We start from the raw sequence: 18607 nt of genomic DNA, 5'->3' as shown, positions 1-18607 counted from the left end.
AACCTGTGCCTTTTCCCTTGCCCTTCGTCGCCACCCCCGGGAGAGCCTGTCGCGTGGGATAATCCTTTTCCTTCTCCTGCCCCCTAAGGAGCTTTGAACCAGCCTTGTCACCCTTCCCTCCCACCTCCGCTCTTTTCCCCTCGAAGGAACTGCTTGAAGTTTCCAAATAGGTTCCCTTTCAACGTAGTGACATATCTTGAAGCAGGAAGCTGATAAACAGCTCCGGACGAAATACGCTCAAAATTTTTCCTTTCAGTAAGCATAAATTAAACGGGAAACTCAACCAGACCGTTGATTGACTTACAGTGCTAAAACCTTGTCTTGCCTTGGTATGAGAATTGATAGCTTTTCCTCTTGCTTTTTGGTAAAATTAAGTGACGACTTATCTTTTGGAAAAAGCCATTTTCTCCCAGAGCTGTCTGTTTTTTCCCACCCCAACCCCCCATCAAAACCTGGCAGGGAGGGACTTTTGGATGCTTTGCAGTCCTTGCTGCAGAAGGAAACATCAGCTTCATTTGCTTTGCTTTGCTTGGTTTTCGCAGGGCTGCCTCCGAAGAAAGGAGAATGGCGTTCAGTAAAGGATTCCGGATCTATCACAAATTGGATCCCCCACCTTTCAGCCTCATAGTGGAAACTAGGCATAAGGAAGAATGTCTCATGTTCGAGTCTGGGGCTGTCGCTGTGCTCTGTAAGTCATCTGTTAGAGCCCAATTTGTCATGGTCTCTGTTTTGATTTGAAACAATTCAGATGCAACCATTTTTTAGAAAAGAGCCCGACAACCCTTTCACTGTATTTCCTCTAGCAGATTATGCTTGTATTTCCTTTTAATCAAACTTATTTTCCTACAAACTTTTTGTTAACAGGTTTTTGTTGAGGGGGTGCAGGGAGATGCAGGTTTTGGTTGCAGGATTTTGCTTTCTTGGGTTCTGCTGCTGCTTCTAAAAGTAAATGTTTTTTCCAAAGAAATATTGTTTCAGTTTGTATCGTGTATCACATAAACCCATACAGTGTCTTGCTTGACATATTTACTGGTAGGTCAGTTATAGTAGTAGGTATTATCTAATATTATCCAATATTGTTGGAGTATTTCTGTTATGGCCGTTGTGTTTTCATTAAGGGAATTGTAAACAACCTCTAGATTTTCATGTGAGATACATGATTGATTTTGTATTATTTTTAAAAGTATTTTGATAGTCTAATTTAAAGAAAAGGACTATTGTACCACAAGAAAAATAGATTAGTAATGTTTGAGTTTTTTTAGGGGCAGATGGATGAAATTAAAATTAATTTGAATACTGTGTCTTTCTTAATGTAAGATATGCCAGGTGTGGGGGCTCACGCCTGTAGTCCCAGCACTTTGGGAGGCCAAGGGGGGCTGATCGCTTGAGGCGGGGAGTTTGAGACCAGTCTGGGCAGCGTGGTGAAACCTTTTCTGTACAAAAAATACAAAAAGTAGTTTGGCTCCGTCGTGTGCCCTTTAGTCCCCGCTACTTGGGAGGCTGAGGTGGGCGGATTGATTGAGTCTGGAAGGTCGAGACTGCAGTGAGCCTTGATCTCGCCACTGCACTCCAGCTTGGGCAACACAGTGAGACCCTGTTTCAAAAATTAAAAAGAAAAAAAAAGTATATGATTATATATACACATATATATGATTTAGGCAGATAATCCTAGTGTTGGGATTAGTTTAGTTACTGATTATATCTTTATAAATTAAAAATAGTGTTTGAAAGGCATACTTACAAATATAAGCCCTTAAATATCTTAAACTACTAAGCTTTCTCCAGCCTCAATAAATGAAGAGCATAAGACCTCACTCTTTGCATGTAGAATATTAATGTCAGTTAAAGTGTTAACTTGACTAAATAGTATAATTGCATCTTGATGGGGAAAAAGATAGTGACATAATGAAAAGTCTTAAGCAAAGAACAGTATATAAGAAATATATATTTGGTACATATATTTTTTGAATGAAGGAGAAGGGGCTCTAGGTCTTCCAAGAAATAAGTATAAATAATATTGGCTATACTCAATCAGTATGGACTTAATTGCTTCAAGTTGTTTTTTGTATTTAAACTATACCTTGGTACAGTATTAATTTCCATTGCATATATTTTTTACTACAAGTGGAATTCTTATACTGATGAATTCTGAATTAAAATATTGGGGGGGTGGGTGGGGCGAATGTTTGTTTTTGTATGGGAAGCATTTTTCAGCTGCTTGTGTTTTTTGGTGACATTACCTGACTTACTAATCTTGTATAAATTCTAAATGTTTCTTTAATTATGATTACTCATAATAGCAAGTCAAATGTTCAGCTACAAACTGTGTATTACTTATAGTTTTTAGAATTATTGCTACACTTTACTCCAAGGTTAGGAAACCTAAGAATAATAATATTTCCAAAACCTCCAGCAGCCGTCTTTTATGCCAAATAATGGTTTGTTTTTACCAAAAGGCCCTAAAACATTTATTTTGGCATTAATGTGCATTCTAAGGAGAAAGAATATTAAAATATTGTCTAAGCTATTCTATTTTCATTAGATTTAGACTATGTGAGCAATTCAGAAAAAAAATGTTGGAATATTGACTCTTTCTGTAAAGCTAACATAAATGGATGTCTAATCTCTTGGAATGTCATTATCTTTCCTACTATAAGATTTACAGTAATACTTAACATATTAATATTTAAGAGCTAACAAACCTTCTTAAGTCATTTGACTTTTAAAATTAATTTGGCCTTCATTTTGGAGTGATACCAAGGTTTGTATTGTGCTGTACAGTGTTCACTTTTAAAATCTTCACACTTTAAAAATGCCTGTTGTATTCAGAAGCTGTGCTTGGAAAATATCAATGTGTTCTCTTCATCTTCAATAATCCCAGCTCCCTGAATTTCAGTGCATTCTGCATATTCATCTACCTGAAGAATCTTCTAAAATCATGTTTTTTCTTTGTTTGTTTGCTTGTTTGTTTTTTGAGACAGGGTCTCACTCTGTTGCCCAGGCTGGAGTGCAGTGGCATGATCTCGGCTCACTGCAACCTCCACCTCCTGGGTTCAAGTGGTTCTCCTGCCTCGGCCTCCCAAGTAGCTGGAATTATAGGCGTGTGCCACCACGCCTAGCTAATTTTTGTATTTTTAGTAGAGACAGGGTTTCACCATGTTGGCCAGGCTGGTCTTGAACTCCTGACCTCAGGTGATTCGCCTGCCTCAGCCTCCCAAAGTGCTGGAATTACAGGCGTGAGCCACCGCGCCCAGCCCTAAAATCATTTTTTATATTAAAGCAACGTGTAACCCTGTTTTTCACCAAGATTAAGTTTATACTCCTCAACCTGTCATTTGTCCAGTGTTGATCTCCTTTAAGGAGATCTGGTGTTTCCTCAGTGCCTTCCCAAGCACCATGCTTTTTTCAGCTTCATCATACTGTTGCTTTTTACACCTTCTTCCTCCAAGACAGCTAGAGTGCTGCTTCTCTAATCTGAGCCTGTCAGTCCCACTGAGGTCCTACTCAGGTCTTCTTCCTTCATAAGACTCTGCCCCAACCACTCCAGCTCACCTTTATCTCTACCTTCTCTTCATTTCTCTAGAACTTACTCTGTATCACAAGGTGCATACTTCTTTTTTGCTTTTGTTTTTTGAGACATGGTCTTGTTCTGTCACCCAGGCTGGAGTGCAGTGGCATGATCACAGCTCACTGTAATTGAACTCCCTGGAACTCCCGGGCTCAATTGATCCTCCTGCCTCAGCCTCCTGAGTAGCTGGGACTACAGGCGCACACGACTATGCCCAGATAATTTTTTTCGTATTTTTTTGTAGATGGGGGCTTCCTCATGTTGCCCAGCTGATCTCAAACTCCTGGGTTCATGGTTTCCACCTGCCTCAGGCTCCCAAAGTGTTGGGATTACAGGCGTGAGCCACTGCTCGCAGCCAAGACGCATACTTCTTATGTGCTGGTTTTGTTGTTGTCTAAATGCTCATATGTAGGTGTTTTTCTTGGAAAGGGGTGGTGGAAGTGACCTTAGCAGGACTTGGTCTTTACGTACACAAAGTTCCTAATTTCAAGTCTCTACTTGCCCTGGCTTTACTTTAAAAAGTAAATTTTAAACAGACATTTTAGTCAGCATACAGTGTTGAGGATTAGCAATCACTTAATTTTCTTGGCCTTTGCTGAAGTGCCATGAGATACCAAACATGAAATTTTGTCTTTCGTACTATTAGCACATACCAAAAGATTGCAAGTAAAAATACAATGAAAATAGTCTCATACAATGGATCCCCTTAGGGACCCAAGTGTTCACTAATGCAGCCTCAAGACTCTGTCTTTATGTCGATAGGATTCTAAGCTTAAATCAGTCATGATGTTATGACATTATCAGTGTTTTAGTCACCTGGGCAGCTTTTACAAATACTACTGTCTGGGCTTTAGCCCCCTGGATATTCTGATATAATTAGATTGTGATGCTCATTTCTGAGCAAAGTGTACTTAGGCCTTTCTATGATAGATTAGGGGATTGCTTTTTTTTGGCTTGCAGATTTTATCCAAAATAACCATGTTTCCAGAATTTTGGTGCTGTTGTCTTTTATGGGGCTACTAAGTAGTTTTCTTGAAACTGTCAGGCTGAACCAAGTGCTAATACTCTTGTAGCACTTTGAGTATAGTGCCTTCATATCATATGGAATTCTGCTCGGGTTCTGTGTCTGGATGCCGCACTCCTTGAGGAAAAGGCCTGTGTGTCTTAGTAATATTTGCAGTCTTAGTGCTTAGTGTAGTGTTTTACTCATACTTGAAGAAAATGTGATTATTAAATGAATGACAGCAAGGGAAAGACTAACCTAGATTACAAAGTTGATAAACATGCAGTTATTATGTTTGAAAATGAGATATTTTTCCGTAAATTTTTGTTGTTGTTTTTTGAGCAGAGTCTTGCTCTGTCGCTGAGGCTGGAGCGCAGTGGTATGATCTCGGTGCACTGCAACCTCCGCCTCCTGGGTTCAAGTGATTCTCGTGCCTCAGCTTCCCGAGTAGCTGGGACTACAGGCGCACACCAACATGCCCAGCTAATTTTTGTATTTTTAGTAGAGATGGGGCTTCACCATGTTGGCCAGGCTGATCTGAACTCGTGAATTCAAGTGATCCACCTGCCTTGGCCTCCCAAAGTGCTGGGATTATAGGCGTGAGCCACCCAGCCTAGCCCTATAAAACTTATTTCATATACATACATACATATATATATATATATATATATATTTTTTTTTTTCTTTGAGATGGCGTTTCATTCTTGTTGCCCAGGCTAGAGTAAAATGGCATGATCTCGGCTCACTGCAACCTCCCCTTCCCAAGTTCAAGTGATTTTCCTGCATCAGCCTCCCAAGTAGCTGGGATTACAGGCATGTGCCATCATACCCAGCTAATTTTGTATTTTTAGTAGAGACAGGGTTTCTCCATGTTGGTCAGGCTGGTCTTGAACTCCCGACCTCAGGTGATCCGCCCGCCTTGGCTTCCCAAAGTGCTGGGATTACAGGCATAAGTCACCGCACCTGGCCTATTTCCTATGTTTTTGAGAATTGTTATCTGACTGAACTGCTGATATAAAAGATGTATATTACACATTATTTAGATTTGTTATTGACAAATCCTATTGGAAATAACCACATTATTAAGGTTCTTCTGAAATGCCAATTTGAAATGTCTATGATAAATGTTATTTATTATTTCTATAAGTACTATTAATTTGTTTCAAAATTACTTTTTTTTTTTCAAAGATGGAGTCTTGCTCTGTCACCCAAGTTGGAGTGCAGTGGTGCAATCTTGACTCACTACAGCCTCCGCCTCCTGGGTTCAAGGAGTTCTCCTGCCTCTCCCTCCTAAGTAGCTGGGACCACAGGCGCCCCCCACCACACCCAGCTAATTTTTCCTTATTTTTAGTAGAGACAGGGTTTCACCATGTTGGCCAGGCTGGTCTCAAACTCCTGACCTTGTGATCCACCCACCTCGGCTTCCCAAAGTGCTGAGATTATAGGCGTGAGCCACCACGCCTAGCCTTCAAAATTACCTGTTTAAAATAGAAAATAATTTCATTATTTATTTCTTCTGTTGCATTTATTTATTTAAAACACTTTCTAAAAAGTTCTTACCCTTAGATAACAGTTAATATGTTTTTTAGGAGTGTACCCATTTTTAGCATTACTCAGTTTTGGAAAGTATTTGTACAGCAAGTGTTTGATTAAATTGCAATTTGATGTCTTTGGAATAGTGGTTCAGTGTAGCAGGTGAGCTCTGTGACAGTTTGCTGCATCTACCAGTTTAAGCAGCTTGTGTGATGGTTAGCAAGTTATAAACAGGTACATATTTTTTTCCTGGAAACAATTTATTAAGAGATAAAAGATGTCTCTCAGCTTTGTGTACAATTCATTGTTCTTAGTCTTTCTCCAGTTTACACACACATACACAAAGACTGTCACAGGAGAAGGACAAGCCGTCAGTCTGACATACATGCATTAAATTCACAATCTCAATATTTTACAGCCCATCTCAGGCTTCAATAAAGTGAATGATTCATTTCATAATTATATCCTAAATAGAAGATGGAGTAAAGAAAAGGTCAACATATGGGAAATGGAGGATAACTCTAAAAACAGAAGTTATGGACCTCTACGTAAAAGATGGGGATGTGAGGTGGCGCCATGGATTCCTAACTCTTAAAATTAAAGCTTTTGCTCTTTTCCATATTACATGCTAGCATGGGAGTAAGGATGAGTTGCTTTTATCTGTCTAGTGGTAAGATTACTTTCAGGCTTTTCAAGTAGCATAATTTGAGTCAGATTAGGACTCAAATCATGCATTTTATAAATAGCAAGGCCATATCACTGGACCTGGTTTTCCTCCAAGTTGTCCTTATGAGATTCTTTGTCTACCTAATTTTTTCTTACAACATAAGTCATAATACTATATATAATACTCAATATAAGTCATAATACTATAGGATGATATTCTGAGATCTTTATTACAGAATATGAAATATCCTCTCTTTTCTATAAAACTGCATAAAGGACTAATCATAGTGAAATGATAATGGCTACCACTTACTGGAAGCTTTTTCTGCCAGTCACAACATTAAGCCAGAGGTTTCTAAACTTCATTGTTTTATGGTGACCTTATTATCTCATTAAGTATTTTTTGTTTTTGTTTTTGAGAGGGAGAGTTTCGCTCTTGTTGCCCAAGCTGGAGTGCAATGGTGCGATCTCAGCTCACTGCAACCTCTGCCTCCTGGGTTCAAGCAGTTCTCCTGCCTCAGCCTCCCAAGTAGCTGGGATTACAGGCATGTGGCACCACGCCCAGCTAATTTTGTATTTTTAGTAGAGACGGGGTTTCTCCATGTTGGTCAGGCTGGTCTTGAGCTCCTGACCTCAGGTGATCCGCCCGCCTCGGCCTTCCAAAGTCCTGGGATTACAGGTGTGAGCCACTGTGCCTGGCCTCGTTAAGTTTTTCACAACACCCCTAGGCCACAAACAATACTTAATAGTTCTGTTTATTAAATAGTTAGGTCCAAAAAATATTTGTGTCCCAACAGCTTTTGTAGCTGTTCAAAAAAAAAAATGCAGAAAAAATAGAACATTTATTTTCTTCATAAATAACCACAATTTACTAATGAGATGTGTGTGCTTGTTGAGCACTGAGCACTAAATAGCTTTTCTTTTTTTTTTTTTTTTTTTTTTTTTAAGATGGAGTTTTACTCTTGTCACCCAGGTTGGAGTGCAATGGCACGGTCTCGGCTCACTGCAACCTCTGCCTACAGGTTCAAGCAATTCTCCTGCCTCAGCCTCTCAAGTAGCTGGGATTGCAGGCACCCGGTACCACACCTGGCTAATGTTTGTATTTTTAGCAGAGATGGGGTTTCACCATGTTGGCCAGGCTGGTCTTGAACTCCTGACCTCAGGTGATCTGCCCACCATGGCCTCCCAAAGTGCTGGGATTACGGGCGTGAGCCACTGCTCCCAGCCTGCATAGCTTTTCAAACCTTGGAACAGAGTACACTGCCGTCCTCATTTCCTGTTCCACATTGATTTTCAAGTGACACTTGCTTTTATCACGGCAACCAGCAAAAACCCAGTTTCACTAATATATATCATCCAAGGAATGCACTGCAATCTAGTATGACAACTCAAGCACCTCAGGTTAATAGTTTGGCTGGTTTCCAGCATGTGTTGAGAATCTCAGTGTTTCCTTCTGTTTAAAATATGCAGCTTCCCTGGGAGTTTGCTGTAGTGCTGTGGGGCATCTGAGCACACAGTTCAGGAGATGTGGCATTTGACACACTTTATTTCATTCAGTTCAGATTGTGCTTTTATCCACATTTCAGAGATTTGGAAACTGAGGATTGGAAAGATAACTGCCCCAATGACATAGTCCTACCATTTAATTTTTTTTACTGTAATTATTGTTTGTGCTGTTGTGAGGCTATTGTATTACCATATATTGTGTGGCTATTATTTTCAGGGGTGGGGAATGAAGTGTAAAAATAAGGGAAGGCGTTAAGGTTAAGAGTGTAATTGGTAGCATTTTCTAATGAGGGAACTGTACACTTGTGTTTTTCCCTACAAACTATTAACATATTAATATATTAGAGGAGAAAGTATGGTTTAATTTACAGTAAAGTCATTAAAAACAAAGTTTCTTTCCTGGGCCAAGTTAAATGTCAGGTTCTAGACTTTTGGATAAATGTAGTAGGTGGTAATGCCAAACAGTGTGTGTAGTTTGTTTTTTTTTTTTAATTGCCAAATGCTGTCAACATGATTGCCCTTTAGATAAGTTGCAGTGTCCTGTCTCTTTTAAAGAAAAATTTGCAAGTTGAGGGAAGAAGTGACTTTTTATAGTTGACTTTTTCAGCAGAGAAATCATGAAATTTAGACTTGTTATATATCACTTTATGTTAGGGTTGCAAAAATTCATTTTCTTTTTATAAATACCTTTGGAAGGTGCATATTTATTTTTTTTTTTTTTAATGTGACCCTGTAGTCTGAGGAATGTACGTATTTAATAGAAAGTAACTTAAATGTCAACTCTTTAAAAATAAAATCAACCAAACTTTTTTATTCTGGGTTGGTAGTAGGATTGACCTAGGGTCAAACCAGTAGTTAGTTCTTAAGTGCTTTCATTTCTTCACCACTTAACTTTGCTATGAGGAAATAAAAAGGAAAGGCAGAACTTCCACTCTCACTGAATAGTAAAAACTCTGTGGCTTTTTATTACATCATCTCAGGTCTATCAGATGTTCTAACTTGTCCTATAAAATATACGTAACTCAGGACTATAACAGGAGCTTCTGACCATAGTGGAGTAACAGGAACTAGATTTACCCTCCTACCTTAAGTAACAACAACAAAATGAACAAAATACATGGAATGATTTGCAGACCTTGAACAAAAGGCAGCACAAGATGCTGACCCCTGAGAGAAGGGAAACAAATGAGGTGGGTTTTATGAATGCTCCAGCTTACTGCCTGGAGAGCTTCCAGGCCACAGCAGCAGAAGAGTCACTCAAGCAAAGCTTGACAGGATTCCTGAGTAGGGAATATGGGGAGGCCAAGGCAGCCAGAATCTCAGGGCTGTGTACTAGAGATGAGACAGTTGCACAAAGAGCTCCAGAGATCTGTAGAGGACTCCGTTTGAGACTTCAGCTCAGTGTTGATCGGTGCCAGTGTGTAAGGAAACCATTTGAGGCAGGGAAAGAATCACCAAAAAGGAGTAGGCAGAAAAATTTCTGGAGCTCACACAGGGCTGGGAATAGTTCATGTTTAACAACCAGAGTGGAGAAGTCCTGCATGGAGAATTGGGTTGAGTACTGGAAAGGGTATACTGCTTCAGTAAAGGGGCAAAGTAGTCCTAGACTAAATTCCACGCCAGCCCTCCCTAACAAAGCTTAAAAGCAAGACCCAAAGGGATGCCACTGTTTCCAGGTAACTGAACTTCCAAATAACTGTATCCCAGAACGAAGTTTAAGAATATTTACAGGAATATAGGAAAATATACCTCATAAGGAGCAAAGTCAAATGTAGAAACAGATGCTGTAATAGACAAGGACATTAAAACAGCTATTATAAATATACTCCATATGTTCAACAAGTAGAGGAAAAAATGAACCTGTTAAGAAGAGATGTGAAAAATGTGAAAGAGGCCAGGCACGGTGGCTTACACTGTTAATCCCAGCACTTTGGGAGGCCGAGGTGGGCGGATCACCTGAGGTCAGGTGTTCAAGGCCAGCCTGGCCAACATGATGAAACCCCATCTCTACTAAAAATACAAAATTAGCCGGGTGTGGTGGCAGGCACCTGTAATCCCAGCTACTCGAGAGGCTGAGGCAGGAGAATTACTTGAACCCAGGAGTTGGAGGTTGCAGTGAGCCAAGAGCATGCCATTGCATTCCAGTCTGGGCAACAGAGCAAGACTCCGTCTCTAAAAAAAAAAAAAAAGTGAAAGACCCAAATTAGACTTCTAGATGTGATAGGGATTACTATATTAGACATTGTAGAAGCAATGATTGGCAAACTTGAAGACATAGTAATAGAAACTGTCCAAAATAAAATACAGAGAGAAAAAAGGCTAAAATAAATAAATACACAGAGCATCAGTGAACTGCAGGACGACTTCCAGTGACCCAATATACATGAATATGTGGATCCCAGAAAGAAGGTGGTAGGGAAGAAAAATACTTGAAGAAATAATAGCTGGCACCTTTGCAAATTTCATGAAAGCTATGAATCCACATATCCAAGAAGCTAAATGAACACAAAGCAGAACACTATACCCAAATACATGATCAAATTACTGTTTACCAGTGATACAGAGAAGATCTTAAAAGTAGCCCAAGGAAGAAAAGACACACATTTACAGAAGAGTGAAGATAAGAATGATAGTAGACTTTTCTTTGCAAGCAATCCAAGCCAGAGGACATTGGGAACATCTTTAAAGTACTGGAAGGAAGAAACCAAACCAAACCATTCACCTAGAGTTTTGTACCCAACCACAAATGAAGATGTAAAGACTTTTCAGACATTCGAAGGTTGAAAAAATATGAGCTAATTATGAGTAGCAGTTTAATATTGTAGTATTACCTTTCTTAGTATCCAATACCAACATTTTCAAAACTTTTGAGATTATAAAGTCTGAATCAGTGAAATTTTGAAAGAAGCATACAAAGTGAAAGAAGCAATAAAGAGTGGAATGGGCTAGTGCAATTGGTTAGCCTTGTAGAGTATCAAAAGGAAGTATAGTTTTAAAAGTTGCATATCATTTTTACTGGTGACAATTAAAATTTGCTTTGAGTGTTTTAATGGTTGTTAATAAGAATTTGTATTTTATCTTTTTCCAGCTTAAATAGAGTTTATAAATATAAGCCATTGCTGATCAGTAGTGTTACGTATGTGAGCACATGCATTCACATTGGGTTGCATTTCATAGCTACTGAACCAAATGATGAATGATTTGGCACTTGGAGAAAATAAATTTGGCATTTGGAGAGATATATAAATTCTTCTTGGTTGGATACTCATTACTTCCTCAGTTCAGAATGAAAAAATTTTAGACCCTTGAAATTCCTGGATAATTCTGGGCCAACTGAGTCAGTGAAAAGAAAAAAATTAAAAAAAAACTTTATTGTCTCAAAACATTAAATATTTCTATATGTTAAATGTACTTATTAAAATTTTGTGTTTCTATTTCATTATAGTCTTATTTAACTTTTTATATATAAAGGTGTGTTTACTTATATAACTAGCTCTTAGCAATAAATATTTATTATGAGTTATGTTTCATTCTGTTCACTTGTGGACCATAGGATTGCTGTAATCTCTTGAATGTGTTGCTGAAATATAAACAAAATCATTTAATATCCTGTGGACCATGTGTGAACTATAAGTAGAATGAATCTTCTTTTTTCAATTTTTTTTTTTTTTTTGAGACAGAGTCTCACTTTGTTGCCCAGGCTGGAGTACAGTGGCATGATCTTGGCTCACTGTAACCTCAACCTCCTGGGTTCAGGTGATTCTCCTGCCTCAGCCTCCCGAGTAGCTGAAATTACGGGTGTGCATCACCATGCCCAGCTGATTTTTGTATCTCTTTATTAGAGACAGGGTTTCAACTTACTGGCCAGGCTGGTCTTGAACTCCTGACATCAAGTGATCCACCTGCCTCAGCTCCCCAAAATGCTGGGGTTAAAGGCGTGAGCCACCGTGCCCGGCCTCTTTTTGTTTTTATTTTTAAATTCCAGAATCTTATAATTAAGTAAATTTCTAGCTGGTTGTACCTTAGTGCTCATTAGTTGTCTTTCCTTGGTTAGCATTGGGAATATATCTTTGGCCTATCTTGTTCCCAGTTTTATCAATTCTCTTAGAGAATGGAGTAGAAAGTACAGTTTTCAGATTTTTAGTTGTGGCAAAGTGACGTGGGATTGATACAGAGCTGGGTTCAATAATTATGTTGGATGACACAATTGAGATCCAGCTTTTTGAAACTCAGATAGTGGGTTAGAACCCAAAAAAGGAAAATGCACTTCCCCTTGCACTGGATTGAGTGTTTGTGTATTCCTGAACCAAAAATGACTGTTGAGATATCATGTGCTGTTTGCATCAGGTAGATCATTGGCAGAAGAAGGTAGAAATTTCTGTGATTTCCATAGTATCACAAACTGTTTGGTGGCTACCAAATGAGGAAGAGTTGGAATAGGTACCGTGTTGATGGTCTTATCAACCACTGCATATCCTCAAACCTGATCTTTCCTTCAGTCTCCCTTATCTCAATGGATTGCACTCCATCTACCAAGTTGTTTCAAACAACTTAAGAATCATCCTCAACACCTCTTCCCCTCACATTTCACACATTCTCTCTATTACCAAGTCTAGTCAATTCCTCCTCTTAATTTCCTTGAGATTCCATGCAACTGCCTGCATTTAGCTGGCTCTGTTTCAATCAAGACACTGTTGTCTCTTTCATGGATCATTACAATTCCCTCCTTAACTGGTCCCTCTGCTTCTACTTACCACACCTACACCCCAGTCTTTTAAAAAACATGGTTTAGATCTTATTAATCCCCTGCCTAATACTCTTCAGTGATTGGCCACTGAAGTTAAAATCTAAACTCTAAGATGACCTACAATAAAATCGAGTTTCTGCTTCCCTCTTCAACCTGTTACCACTTTACCTCTTGGTTTCTATGTTCTAACCTCATTGGCCGCCTTTCAGTTCTGAATGTACCAAATTCTGGCGTCAGGGTCTTTACATATGCTGTTCCGTCTGCTCAAATGTATTTTTTTTAAATAATAAGCTTTTTAAATTATAATACATGTAGAAAAGTATATAAATCTTAAACATACAGCTTGATATATTATTATAGAATGAACATACCCTTATTACCACAACTGGGTTGAGAAATAGAACATTATTACTAGCATACCAGAGAGCTTTCCAGAGAATAATCCCCTCATGCTCCTTCCCAGTTATCTTTATTATGATCTGCAAAGATAATCACTATTCAGACCTCTTACATCATGGAATAGTTTTAAGTGTTTTTCAACTTAACATAAATGGAGTAATTCTCTGTGTATTCTTTGGTATCTAGCTCCTTTCACTCAATGAAATCATCCATGTTGATATATGGGAAATCATCTATGTTGTAGCAAGTGGCAGTAGTTTACTCATATTTGTTGCAGTGTAGTCCATTTTATGAATATGAAAATATTTAGCTGTTTTGTTGACATTTGCTTTATTTCCAATTTTGCTATTATAAATGACACAAGTATGAACATCCTTGTACATGTTTTTTGGTACATATATGTACACATTTCTGTGGGCTATATTCTTAGGAATGGAATTGCTGGATCACAGTATATACGTATGTCGCCTGAAACATTTTTATCTCCACCGTTTATTTGGCTAGCCTTCCTGTCTCACTATAAAGGTCACTTCCTCAGTGAGGTTTATTCTAATCATTGTCCTCCTCCAACAAACAATTTTAAATTAGGTTCTCCCATTGTAATCTGTTGGAACTCCATTATAGTACTTACTATAATTTATAATTTTTATTTGTATGGTTATATAATACCTGTCTTCCTAATCTGAAGGTGTCACGGTACGGACTGTTTTTATTCCTAGAACCTTGCCAGGGGCCTGGTGCATGGTAGGCATTCAATAAATACTTCTTGCGTGAATGAATGAAAGTTTTTTTTTTTTTCCTTAAATGTCACCAAGATTGGAATGTGAAGTTTAAATAGGACATTAATTTAGATAGTTTAATGTCTTTCAGCTGGAATTTTAATTACTTTTGTAAGAGAAACCTTTTCCTTTTAAAATAATTTTTCTCTTTATATATGATGAAATGGAAAGAAGCTTTACTGCCAGCTAGTTATGTGATCTTGGATGAATGATGTAATCTCTACTCTTTTTCTTCTGAAAATGAGAAGCTTGGATTACATGATTTCTAGGATCCTCATACAGGAGGTTCTCTGGTTCTATACCAAAGTGCTGTCTGCATGCAAATAAGCTCACCACAAACTGCAGTGCATGCAACCACAGGCAAATTGTGGTTCTAGAGAGATCATTCTAACATGCAGTCTTATTTTTACATTGTTATTGACCTTTGTTAGCTTAGTCTTCTGTATCAGCTGGGGAAGAACAGTGTATTCTCAGACTGCAAGGTTTGACCCACAGCAGAATGTTGACATTGGATAGTAGGCCCTTCATTTGGATGGCTTTATTATTTAGCTTAAATTATTATAATTCATCAAAAGTTGGAGAAATTTACATTTAAATTTAATCCTGAAAATACTTTTAAAGTAAAATGAAAGCGACATTTAAGTTACCTACTGCTCTTGGATAAGAAGTTAATTTTGTTTCTTTTCTGTTCAGATGTAGAGTTAGCAATGCAGGTGTGATTATCATGCGACAACTATGTTATGTTTAACAAGCCTCTCTTTTAGAGCCACAACTCATGAAAATCAAGAAATAGGTATATGATTATGTCTTCATCTGAATTTTTATATTTGATCCTAATACTTCATTATTTGCCTTAAATTCTAATTTGAGAAACGAGGTTGTAATACAACAATGCTGAATAATGCCAGTTATGTCACATGACATAGTATTATAAGTCATTGCTGGGCGCGGTGGCTCACACCTGTAATCCCAGCACTCTGGGAGGCTGAGGTGGGCAGATCACGAGGTCAAGAGATCGAGACCATCCTGGCCAACCAGGTGAAACCCCGTTTCTACTAAAAATACAAAAATTAGCTGGGCATGGTGGCACACGCCTGTAGTCCCAGCTACTCTGGAGGCTGAGGCAGAAGAATCGCTTGAACACAGGAGGTGAAGGTTGCAGTGAGCCAAGATCACACCACTGCACTCCAGCCTGGTGACAGAGCGAGACTCCATCTCAAAAAAAAAAAAAAGTAAGTCACTCCAGAAAAAAGAAAAAGGTGGAAGATGTCAAATAATATGATAGAGCACAATTGATATGTTAAATTTTGATAGAGAACAATTGATGTATTTATACTCTGAGTGTTTTCTGTAGTCTATAAATAGACCACCTCTACCATTTCTATTTTTGTTACCTTCCAGTAGCTTAACGAGGAAAAGTTGTAGGTTGGAGCTCCCTTCAGTCATGCATGAATTTGTTCGGTTAAAAGAAGTTTGAAAACATGCACAAAACTAAAATAAGGAAGGAGTTGAGTTATCTGAATTAAGATGTAGGATATTACTACTTCATGGCTTTATATAGTTTTAAATATTTCCTAACTTCTGTGATAATGAGCAAAAACAAACTTATTATTTTCCAAGGATAGTTTCCATTTCAACAGGTAGAATATTAAAACTAAATTATTTAGGAAGAATATAAGGAAAACATTGATGGCAGGGTATAACAATATTTACCCTTCCTAAGGCCTCCATTCTGGAATTACTAAATCTTCTCCTTTCTTAATTTATTATATATTTACTATTTGATGAGTGTTTGAGAGCCTTGGGAAGTGTGGGCTATGGGGCCATTCTAAAGATTGTAGGACTTACTAGTCCCTTTGAAGTTTATAAAAGTCCAAATCAATCAGGTGCAATGGCTCACACTTATAATCCCAGCACTTTGGAAGGTCGAGGCGGGAGAATCGCTTGAGCCCAGGGGTTTCAGGTTACAGTGAGCTATGATCATGCCACTGCGCTCAGGCTTGGGTGAGAGTGAGAGATCCTGTCTGGGAAAAAAAAAAAAAAGTTCAAATGTCTGTTGAACTTTTGGCTAATGCACTCCTGGTCTAGGGTAATTAGAGAAAAGTTCTTCTCTGATCCTTAGAATTCCAGTAGCTTCTGGCTGTCTCAAGATAATTGGCCAGAGTTATCTCTCTCCTTTCTGAATTTATCCAGTAGTTCAAAGAATGTAATAATTTTTTTAACATTTTATTTGGAGAAATAGTGTAACTGTTACATATGTCACCTAGCCTCCATAATATCAACTCATGGACACTTTTGTTTTTCTATATTTCTACCTACTATCTCTCCCTCCTTATTTATTTATTTATTTATTTATGTTTTTATTTATTTATTTTGAGAAGGCGTCTTTTTCTGTCACTCAGGCTGGAGTACAATGATGTAATCTTGGCTCACTGCAACCTCAACCTCCTGGGTTCGAGCTTTTATGCCTTAGCCTTCCAAGTAGCTGGGATTACAGGTGTCTGCAACCATGCCCGGCTAATTTTTGTATTTTTTGTAGTAGAGATGGGTTTTTTACCATGTTGGCCAGGCTAGTCTCAAACTCCTGACCTCAAGTGATCCTCCCACCTTGGCCTCCCAAAGTGCTGGGATTACAGGCATGAGCCACCACACCCCACCTGATTTCCATTTCTTTCACATGAAACACATGGCAGTGAGAATTCTGTCAATACTCCTTAAGCATAACATAAGTACATGAGTTTAATAGGCAGTGTTTTTGGCTGGACACCATGGCTTACGCCTATAATCCCAGCACTTTGGGAGGCCAAGGTGGGAGGATCACCGGAGGTCAGGAGTTCAAGACCAGCCTAGCCAAAATGGTGAAACCCCATCTCTACTAAAAATACAAAAATTAGCTGGGCATGTTGGTGGGCGCCTGTAATCCCAGCTACTCGAGAGGCTGAGGCAGGAGAATTGCTTGAACCCAGGAGGCGAAGGTTACAGTGAGCCAAGATCGCGTCACTGCACTCTAGCCTAGGTGACAAGAGTGAGACTCTGTCTCAAAAAAAAAAAAAAAAACTCCATAAAATTTCTTTCTTTTTTTTTTTTTTTTTTTTTTTGAGACAGAGTCTTGCTGTGTCGCCCAGGGTGGAAAGGCAGTGGTGTGATCTTGGCTCACTACTACCTCCGCCTGCCGGCTTCAAGTGATTCTCCTGCCGTAGCCTCCTGACTAGCTGGGACTACAGTTGTGCGCCACCACGCCCTGCTAATTTTTGTATTTTTAGTAGAGACAGGGTTTCACCATGCTGGTTTCGAACTCCTGACCTCAGTGAGCCACCCACCTTGGGCCTCCCAAAGTGCTGGGATTATAGGCGTGAGCCACTGTGCCCAACCGGCAGTGTTTTTTCTTAAGTCAGTAAAAATTTTACTGTCTAAAAGCGTGTTGGATCCATGGGTGAATTGAAATATATTTCTAATACATAAGTAAGATTGGTTTTTATTTAGCTTTTTAATTGTTCTGTGATTAATAAGCCATTGAAAAATTAATCTTGTTAATTGTTAAAATCTTCTTATTGTCTTTATATGGCAAGTTTTGGTTATCCCTCACCTGTTACATATTATTCCACCTTTATTTTTTATTTTTTAGAGGTGGGGTCTTGCTATCTTGCCTAGGATGGTGTTGAACTCTTGGGTTCAAGCAATCCACTTGCTTGGCCTCTTAAAGTGTTAGGATTACAGGCGTGAGCCACCACACCCAGCAAAATGATTCTTTTTGGGCCCACAAAGAAGTTTTTCTTTTCTAATAAAGAGTTGGTATCAAATGAAAAAAAAAAAGGTACCTAAGAAAAGGTATAAATGAAAGATGGTGTTGAGTATGACATGGGAAAAATAGTCTTTTCCTTTAAAATAAGCTATAGAGGGAGTTAGGTACTATTTATTCCTGAGGTGTTATAGCAGAAACTTTAGAAGTTGGAATTTGCTTTAGCGTATGTGTTCAGCATGTGAACTAATGCGGTGCAGGCCGCCTTACCTCACCTGAACTGCTGTCGATCTTGATGGGCTCAGAATCACTCCGAAAGCAATTCTCTTCTGGGACATTCCTACCTACTTATGGTTAGAAATCAGTAACTTACAAAGAAAGGTTTGTTTTGCCTAGCATCTCGTTTGTTTAATAACCACCATGAATAGGAGGGGAAAAAAATACCTCTTCACAAAAGGGAGTTTATTCCGTTCATTGAAAGTGCAGTGGATGCCTTGAAAGACTGCACTAGCAGGAAAGTGACCTGAACTTCCTCCCTAACACTGTATCTTCCGAACTTTCATTTCCGCTCATTCTTTCAGTTTGTTTCCTCTGAGCTCCCCACACACCCTGCCACTTCATAAACTTCAGTATTTTAAACCCTGGTTAGCAACCATTTAACAATGCC

The 18607-nt window shown here is 38.7% G+C and overlaps 1 protein-coding gene across 18 annotated transcripts in view; it reads left to right on the top strand.

The window, feature by feature from the left end:
• The window catches only part of SYNJ1 (synaptojanin 1), a 99714-nt gene that overhangs the window by 2099 nt on the left and 79008 nt on the right, over positions 1-18607 (top strand). For all 18 annotated transcript variants that reach the window (XM_016938468.4, XM_009453288.5, XM_016938464.4 and 15 more), the window contains exon 2: positions 543-688. In XM_016938468.4, coding sequence (XP_016793957.3) covers positions 543-688 — 146 coding nt within the window. The remainder of the gene's footprint in view (positions 1-542; positions 689-18607) is intronic.

This window comes from Pan troglodytes, chromosome 22 (assembly GCF_028858775.2).
Source record: "Pan troglodytes isolate AG18354 chromosome 22, NHGRI_mPanTro3-v2.0_pri, whole genome shotgun sequence".
Taxonomy (NCBI): Eukaryota; Metazoa; Chordata; class Mammalia; order Primates; family Hominidae; genus Pan; species Pan troglodytes.
Note: the sequence above shows the minus strand (reverse complement) of the source record. Positions and strands in the feature narration are given on the sequence as shown.